Raw genomic sequence first — 9554 nt, forward strand, 5'->3', positions numbered from 1 at the left:
GTGTGTGTGAAAGAATGAAAGTCAGTCAGTCAGTCCTTTGGCTGTATAAGCCTGATTGCTAATCAAAACCTTACTGTTGGACTTGGTCTTACCTGCAGCACAAGAAAAGCTTAATGCACATGATTACTGATGCCTTGCTTTTCCACAGTCTCCCGCAGAGAGGTGGCCTGATTGTCTAGAACAAGGCACAGAGTTGCTGAGACACATGCTCTGGTTTGCTCTGAATTTGAAATAACGGGGAAGGAGCAGAAATGGCTCCCCTCATTCATGTAGTCAAGCTGCGGCCCACTGCTGTCACAGTTATACGTGTTCTCCCCCTGCTGTTTGAATGTGGTATACAATATACCATAAGAGATCAATTCAACGTAAGGAACACCTTTCAATCCCTTCTTCAATGAAATAGGAAAATCTAATAGTTGTCATTAAAAATGCACCAACAGATGTTATGTTGTTTGTTTTGGGCCTTGTTCCAATTGTTTAATATTGTGTTCTATTGATTTCTATCAGCCAAATAACTCACCAACAGACCCCAACACATAGAGACCCAGTTTCCATAAAAGCCTAATACTATTCCCATTATAACCATTAAATCCATAAAAGAAAATTCTGTCAGTTAACGCTGGTCCACAAGAAAATCCTGTTTCTCTACACACAACTCACATAATAACCAATTTAAAATGTCATACCATATTAAATCAAAATCATATTAATTAACAAACAAAGACTAAAACCGCTTCTGGACCAGTGTGTACTTTTTACAAAGTGGTCTATAGACGGTTTCATCGGACGCACGTGCCTGTCCCGATCTGTGTTAGGCTATTTTAAAACCATTTATTTCATATTAAGTTTATATAACTATTTTATTGTATGTTAATTGTATTAAATTCAATTAAAAATACCAAACAGTTATCTGTTTGCAAAGGTCTACCGGAAATTAGGTTTGGGCCACATAAAGTTGATGTTATTGCTGCTAAAACAGTGTATATAAAATGGGATTTACAGTAGATACATTTAGACACCCTTAGTAAAAATGACTACCGCACCAGTAACTCGTGGTACAAGTTTTTCAATAACAGTTTAATGCTAACAAGCTGTGTGATGTTTGCCAGGCAACATAGGTGCATTAAAGCATGCAGGTGTAATTTTCAATGTCAGCTTTTAAGAGTGGCACAGTGTGGCACAACTTTAAATGCAACCGCAAGGTTTTCACACTGTACCATGCACATGCCTGAAGGTAAAATAAAAACCACACAAAAGAAATACGCGAAGAAGTACACGACCAAAGGCAGATAGTGGCGTCTCTGAATGACTGTGCCTGCGATGGCAATTAACATTCGCAGAGAGTTTGCTTCTTTGAGGCAGCGTGACCTTGGAAGCAGACAGAGAAGAGAGCTACTGAGAGAAATAAGATAACGAGGCAGACCAAAGACACGGAGCAGAGGTGAATTTCAACAGCAGCTCAGTCTGAAGGCCAGCTGCCTATGACGGGAATATAACCGCTCAGGATAAATTGCTGAGATTCTACATTTGTCCTCCCACATTTTCTAAATATCAAGATAATGAAAGGAGCCAGAGTCCAACTTCAATGAACGGTGATTAAAATGTTATTAACATCATGTACAAAATACTGCAGCAGAACAAGCTGAGAGAACTTAATTAGACAGGACTGACATCGCTGAACTGAAGGTAGTCCTGAAGAAGTGTGGGAATGTGTAGCTGTCGTACAAACGAGGTCTTAGAAAGAGCGAGGCTGCCCACTGATGCCCGCACTGCCAGTCTGCAAAGATGGGTTAAAGAAGGGACTGAATCTGAAAGCAAAGAGCAAAAGATGAATGAGCATTTGTGGGAATTTTTCACTTTAGATCATACATAAATGCCAAATAATGCATAAATGTAAATAATTAATATGCAGTAGCACTGGAGAATACTACTAAAAGAATATACTTATATTTAGCTATTCAATATTATTCAATGTATATCTTAATATTTACTTAGATTTTAAACCAGAGCAATCATGATTTATGCCAAATGCCATTTTGATTCAATATGTAGTTAAAAAATAATCAAAGCCTGTTTCCACTTTTTTCACCAAATTAATTTCATTCATTCTTTTTATGGATACATAATTTTAATTTGGTCCAAATTAGGGCTGGGCGATATATCCTACGATTCTTATGCTCTAAGTTTCTCAATTATGGTTAAATGTAGCCACATCTGAAAGCAAGAGGGCGCTCTTGCGCAGAAACTCAGAATATGAGAAACGGAAGAAGAACAATCAGTTCCCGGAAATGCCTGTGGTCATATTATATCGCTGTTCTCCAAACCTTTTCAGGTATTTTCATGATAATAAAGTTGATTTACAGTAATGATGATAGATGAGTGTTGCTTTTTTAAATACATGTTATAAACAACTCGTAGTGATTTTAGATCGAGCAGTAGCTCCTACTGATCAAACAGCTGTGGTTCATGGGAGGGCTGTGCATAAAACATCGAATCCATTTCGGATGTATAATTAGCATGAATCGTGCAGCCCTAAAATGCCATTCAGTGAATTTCGGAACTGATTCATTCTAATAACCGTTTCACACCAAATAATCACAAACACAAATCAATATAGGACTGAAAATGCACATCAATTCACTTCTTTACCGAAATGCTTGCGTGGCTTCCACATGCCAATCGTTCGGCGGTAAGAGGTAATCCGAAGCATTGTGTAGGGCAGAGTCTTCCAGTTAATGAACTCCAGAAAGAAATTAAGCACTCTGCACTCAGCATCTTTAAGCCTGCACCCAATTAGAGAATAACAGCCAGAGCGAAATGAAGAACTTAACACAGTGGTTGCAACTTTGACATTAATAAAGCACAATCATTTATTAGAAACCACGGGCATGGAGAATCCACTAATGATTAAAAAATGCCCTAATGTATTCCTTACATTTTATCCTGTAGGAGGAGCATGGGGTCCATTCCTGCTTTCAGCAGCAGGGGGAGCCAATAGGAGGCCGTCCTCATCTTAGAAAGGGCACTCTGGGCCAGCTCTCCGAGTCGGTCACCCTGAGGTAGTCCAGCGTGCTCCAGGATTAAAGGTAAATGTTCGTGCTCATTGCCCTCTAATGCATAAGTGTATACGTCCATGCACACATGGGCGCCTGCATTCAAGAGTATCAGATTGATCTCTCGACCCTGGTTCATGTCATACCTCCTACAGTAGCACTGCAAAGCCATGTCCAAAGGGCAGCTGTAGTCAAACGGACACCTCTGAGCATCTGGACTGTAGCCCTCCTTTAGCAGCGCCCGAAGGATGTCCGGGTGCATGAAAAGTACTGCCATGTAAACTGGACTGACCTTTTCTTCACCCCGGTCGCATACTCGGTTTGTTAAAGGAATCAGTTTTTTGAGGATACTATACAGATTAAAAAAGACAAGTTTCCAGATTAATGAAGTGTAAAAAAAACGACTCAAAAAGGCCACTTTTACATTCACAGTTTCGCAGACGCTTTTATCTAAAGTTGGGTCATTCTCACGAAAACACTGAAACATCATTACAGTAAAGAATTTTATAATAAAAAATCATTTTGTAACACAACATTATCTTATTTAAGAGTACATAACATGAGGTCATGAAAATGACATTTCATGTAGTGTGTAATGTTGCCGTGTTTGAAAGTAAGCAGTCTGTCAAATTGAAAATCGGAAGGTGAATGAATAACAAAGTTATTGGCTTTGAAAAACGGGAGTCGACTCTGAATCACGCAAACGAGTCGTCCTTAGTCACTACTCATAGTCCCCGCCTTCATTTTGCTAGGACTCACTTTACTCTTGTCCCCCAAACACTGTAGCTTGTGAGCCTTGTTCGCAATAGGCCAATCACAGCAGACTAGACCATCTGACCAATCACATCACACTAGGCGAGCGTAAAGGAGGGGATTAGACAGATGAATCGTGGAACGAATCACTTGAGAGTCAGTGAAGAAGTAAGTTAAGAATAACTGCCTCTTATTAAGAAAATAATCGAAAAAATTTACGTACATAAACTTTTTGTTGGATACTCCATAAACCAAAGTAGGACCTTAAAAATCCATAGCAATGTACATTTTAACGGAGTCATATGACACGGCTAAAACTAATATTATCAATTGATTAAAATGTAATGCAAAGTGATTACAAGGTGAAAGTTTCAAAAACGCTCTTTGCACCCGGCTCTCTGAATCGCGCAGATTTTTAACTAAACTTGTTATTTAAACAGAGTAAAATTTAATCATTCTGAAAAAATGAATTAAATGTTCTAATGTATGTTCTCATATCATTGACAGAATATAACAAAAAAAGAAAATGAAAAAGTGTCCATGACTGATAGTCTCATCCTCTATAACATTTTTAAAGGACTGTTTACACATACATACACAAAATATTTACATTAAGTTTGATTTTGTCTGAAAAAAACACATCTAATGGTTACCAGGTGAACGGATTATTTGATCTAGTTCAAAATGTAATATTCTCATGTCACTCTGTGCACATGACTTTTGATTCTCATTACTGATACAGGTACTTTTCCACATTAAAACAATTGTTAAATATTAATTTTCCATTCAAATATAATTCATTAAAAATCATATTGATGTATGATTAAAGGCTTGCTTAGGCATCATGGGGTACCTGTATTGAGCAAAACATGCTATGGGATTGACAACGAGTTTTCAAATGGTTATGGTAATGAGCTTTTTAAGGCCTTTTTTGTCAAAGAAATTCAAAATTGTTTTCTTAAACTGTGAGTTAACGTTCTTAAATGAATTCTTTGAAACATGTCATACCTTGTCTTAATGAATAAAAAGGAACTTTGTTAATGCTCCTGTTTTCAAGAAAATCATGCTTGAAATGCTGAATCCAAGATCTTGTGTGAATGCCAAATGCATCAGAAATATACGTTTTAGCAGTATGTGCAATTTTTGGGAATAAAACCAATGACTTTGGCATTATCAGCTATACACTCGATTGTTACGCTCTCAATGTAAAATGCTAAACTAATTAAAAAAAATAACTACACCTTCGTATTCACTTGACAGACATTCAAATTGGAACGCAATACATCATTGAACAAGCTACCATACCTAAGGTGATCAAACTGCGCAGCGACATGGATGGGTAACTGCCAGCAGTCCTCATTGCAGTAGAGGTTTGGGTCAGCCCCAAGGGCTAGCAAACTCTCCACACAACATAAGTGGCCCTTTTGAGCAGCGATGAACAATGGGGTGGCCAGATCCTTTGACTGGCAGTTCACATTTGCCCCTACGGCGATAAAAACCTGTGCTCAGACGACCATATTGATTTGATTTATTTATTGATTTACTTTAAAATGCAGTGCTCTAAATGAAGTTATAGTATAAAATAGCATTGATGTTGTAAGAACACAGAACATTGACCATTGCTAGCAATGTACAAAAAGGATGCAGATGATTCAAGGTTAATCATTAAAGAAATCGGCTCACCAGCATTTCCGAGGATCTCCAAGCATTGGTGATGTCCGTAATGTGCAGCAACAAATAAGGGTGTGATCCCATATTCATCCACTGCCTCAAGGTGGCACACGCCCACCAGGTACCTTACAATCTCAGTATGGCCCTAAAAAATATTTGTTTTATAGTATTATTTACATACTTCTTGAAAGATTTAAAGGCCCAAATCTATGATGTACTATCCTACGACTCATTTCCATCCTATATGGAAATGAGGCGTCCATGTTTTGTCCATGATGTAAAACAAAGTTAAGAATTTAGAAGGCAAAAACAGGTCATTCAGGTATAGAATGGCATGACCGATTGAAAATTCTTGACTTGTAACAAGAGCTCTGTTGTTAAGTCTAATAAATGAAGCGTTTTTACGGATGTAAATGCTTTATCAAACACAAAGTGTTGAAGCTTTAGACACACTAGAGTTATACCTTGTAAGCAGCTTGATGGAGACAAGACCAGTCTGACACAGAGTGAGTCCTGTTGACTTCTGCCCCTCTTTCAACAAGCAACTCCACCACCTCTCTGTGCCCACCATCAACAGCTTGAACGTTTAACATATAAGAACAGGAAAAATATATATAAACATTCTTCAGAGAGTCACCCAAGAATGAAAATGCTGTCATAATTTACTCAACCTCTTGTCAAAACACAAAAAAGACATTTTGAATAAAGTTGGTAACCGAACAGCAACGGTAACAATACACTTGGAGTACTGTTGTTGTGAGGTTTCACAACATTTTTTTAATTGATTTACTTTTATTAATTAACTGAGATGATCTCAGATGCTTCTTACCGGCAAAGAGGGGACAGGAGAGATCATTCGTTGTTCTGTTAAGGTCTGCACCAGCCTTAATAAGACATTTCACTGCACGGAGGTGCCCATTCTTTGCAGCAAAGTAAAGCGGAGTCTCTGAGTCATGTGTCAAAGTGTTCACATAGTCTTCACAGTTGACTGAGGAGTAGAGACGCACTTGTCATTTATTGCCAGATAGAGAAAACACTGTTTAAACTTTTCACAGCAGGACTTCTCTCATATTTCACCCTAATATACACTTTCTGTCATAAATGTGTTGCAACAATAACTGTGATTATTGATGTCATTTTAGTACTATACACAATTTCATAATACTCAGCGACTATATCTCAGGCTGACATTCGATGCTCAAGTAAGAACAATCCAGCTGCAGGCCCGCAGACACTCATTTACGGACACACCATCCAGCCACCAGTCTCAGGACGGAAGGGGAGGGCCGGCTGCGCCACGGATTTCTCACATGTTGTGAAATATCAATGTATATATTAAGTTAGGTGTTTATCTCAACTATGGTGTTCACATCTTTCACATATTATAATTAAAGTACTTAATCGTTTTGTGCGTTTTATTTCTACAGACACTTTCTTTTTAAACAGGGTGTTGTAGAGGGGCATTTTTTATTGGTTATTATTTGTTGATTTTATTAATTTAATACAAAGCTCATTTATTATTGGTTTGAGGAACGTTACTTTAAGGCACTTAACTGTTAGTTACTTACTCTGTTTAGACGGTGAGTATGTGTGTTATGTATTTTTTCATTTCATGCATTGTTCTAAGAGAGGATAATTCTAAGAGAGGAAAAAAAGACCTACGCTGCAACGCTGTACGCACTGTTCCAGCCTTTAACAGAGCACCTTTTTGCACATCATTGGCAGTGGATGAAGAGGACAAGGAAATGGCCCTTCATAGTCTCATGGAACACCTGGAAAGTTTAAGGGAGCCCTTTACATTTTGTTTTTTTCATTCAAGTAAGACATGGAGTATTTTTGTGTAAAACACACGAGTCTTTGAAATTTAGTCTTAATTTCTTAACGTTCATTATTTCTGTTGTGCAATTAAACATATACTATAAGTCTATTAACATTTTTAAAATATGTTCTTTTTGAGTGTTTTTGTTGAAATTTTCCTTCATATAGAAAGTGCAAGAGTTAATTTTCTATTTATTTGAATTCTGTAAATAATGTGTATTTTGACATTAAAAAATCTGCACTTTGTCCCTAAGTGTTACTTGTATGCAGTGTTGGGTGTAACTAGTTACTAAGTAATTAGTTACTGTAATTTAATTACTTTTCCCTTGAAAAACTAAAGTAACGGATTACTCATATGTTTTCTGTAATTTAATTACAGTTACTTTTGATGTAATTAAACTAAATACTTTGTGAAATATATGCGTGTGAAATAGTGTAATTGAAATCAAAATTCAAGGGCTTACTTTAAAATCTGTGCTTTAATGTTTAATTCTCACATTTGTAATACTTTGGTCAGTTAATAATATTTTTTATTTTAATGAATTAAATAAGCCGTTTCATGTCTATCCTTGAATCACTTAACTAATCGAGGTCGATGTAGGATATAGAAAGTAATTAGTAATGAGTAAGTAGTAACTAGAGTAACTAATTACTATTGAATATGTAATGAGTAACTAGTAATTAATTACTTTTTCAGAGTAACTTACCCAACACTGCTTGTATATTAATCATGAACATCAAGTAAACAATAGTTTGAATTCTGAAAAATAAAGTATAATTGACATTGAATGTTTGAAACGTGTGGCGTTGCGGGCCTGCAGCGGGGTGTATCTCAGGAAAAACCCTCCAGCAGAAGCTGGTTACCTGCAGCAGATAGGAGGCGGCGCACACAATCCGCTGACCCAGCCGCCCCAGCCTCGTGCAGGGGGTTCCAGCCCCGGTTATCTCTCACATCCACGGCGAAGCCTCGCTGAATAAGTCTCTGCACCTGTCGACCGTTCTCTTCTCGGGCCGCCAGCGCCACCGCTGAGCATGTGTCTTTATAACATTCCGTGAAGTCCATCTCCTTATTTTCCTTTGAAAACAACACTCGCGCAAATAAATATTACCGAAAACGTGCATATTACTGTACTATATACACACAGCCTCCTGTGTTTAAGTGTTTTAATTGCAGTTGAATGACGGCTGTTTGCGGTTACCAGGCAACGTAACAACTTGGCGCTTTAATGCTCTGCGTCCTCCGGAGGTCGCATTTTTCGAGCGCATACGTCGAGGTGTCTCATTTCAGTTAACATTATCAAATCAACACGTATTTGTCTTAATACGTCATCATTGTCGGTTCATTCTTACCTTGAAATTTAACGTTAACACTTCCTTTGTTTGAAACTATGAACCTCATATGCGACCTCCGTTGAGGACGCAGCCTTCGAATTGAGACGCGGCGCCGCCAATCCGTACTTCTTCCAATCAGTCAGTCCTTATTTACATTACTGACGCTAATAACTCTATTTTACTAACTCCAATAACTCATATTTGAGAACCAAGTACACAGGTTTCATTTCGACAATCCAAGTGCACCTTCAGGCAATAGATAGATAACGTTACATCTGGTTAAGTAACGGGAAATGGTGCTTTGGACGTAAAATCGCGAGGCCGTTGCAGAACTTTGATTGTACTAATCAATCTAGTTTACTTTATTGTTTTTAAGTATTCCTCAAAATAACAAAACGATGCTCGTTTAGGTCCATATATGTTTTGCGTAACTTCCGGGGACACTGTTGATTGTCTGGTTTAGGATTCCGGGTGAGTAACAGGCATCATCTTTAGGGTTCCATGCATTCATATAATGTGTGGCGTGAATAGTTTAGACACGACAACGCCACTGTAGTTCAATTCTGTATTTATCGACGTCCATTCCTGATTTTATGAATGAACTGCGACGATTGTAACGGAGTATAAAAGTATTTTCTATCCCGTATACAGGTCGTATAAGTAATAGCACCGCTTAAAGGCGCCGCATCCTAACAAAAGTACAGTTTGTTCAGGTCATTGTAAAGTCGTGTAGTGCTATGCTTATATTCCATTGTTCCACCCTCTAACGCGAAACCAGCTCCACTCCTTAGTACAGAATGTGTACTTGCTATGATAACCAGTCTATAATTATTGTTCCTCTTGTAAACAACGGTTTGGTTAAACAAACAGCAACGATTAAAACCATGCATATAAAAGCTTATTGTGTGTAAACATGCACGCCCTCAA

The 9554-nt window shown here is 37.8% G+C and overlaps 1 protein-coding gene across 2 annotated transcripts; it reads right to left on the reverse strand.

The window, feature by feature from the left end:
• Positions 1-1050: 1050 nt before the first annotated feature.
• On the reverse strand, positions 1051-9541 carry asb3 (ankyrin repeat and SOCS box containing 3). Of its 2 annotated transcripts, none has more exons than XM_056770565.1 (9): positions 8646-9541; positions 8160-8370; positions 6307-6465; positions 5942-6054; positions 5490-5622; positions 5112-5289; positions 2936-3403; positions 2650-2783; positions 1051-1808 (listed from the first exon to the last, which is right to left on the reverse strand). In XM_056770565.1, exons 2-9 carry the CDS (start codon positions 8356-8358, stop codon positions 1657-1659), a joined length of 1536 nt encoding a protein of 511 aa, XP_056626543.1. In that variant the 5' UTR covers positions 8359-8370; positions 8646-9541; the 3' UTR covers positions 1051-1656. The 2 variants fall into 2 exon arrangements, with proteins under 2 accessions (XP_056626543.1, XP_056626544.1); XM_056770566.1 differs by lacking the exon at positions 8646-9541 and adding an exon at positions 8495-8589.
• Between the last annotated feature and the right edge of the window lie 13 nt (positions 9542-9554).

The sequence above is a fragment of the Triplophysa dalaica genome, chromosome 17, assembly GCF_015846415.1.
Source record: "Triplophysa dalaica isolate WHDGS20190420 chromosome 17, ASM1584641v1, whole genome shotgun sequence".
Taxonomy (NCBI): Eukaryota; Metazoa; Chordata; class Actinopteri; order Cypriniformes; family Nemacheilidae; genus Triplophysa; species Triplophysa dalaica.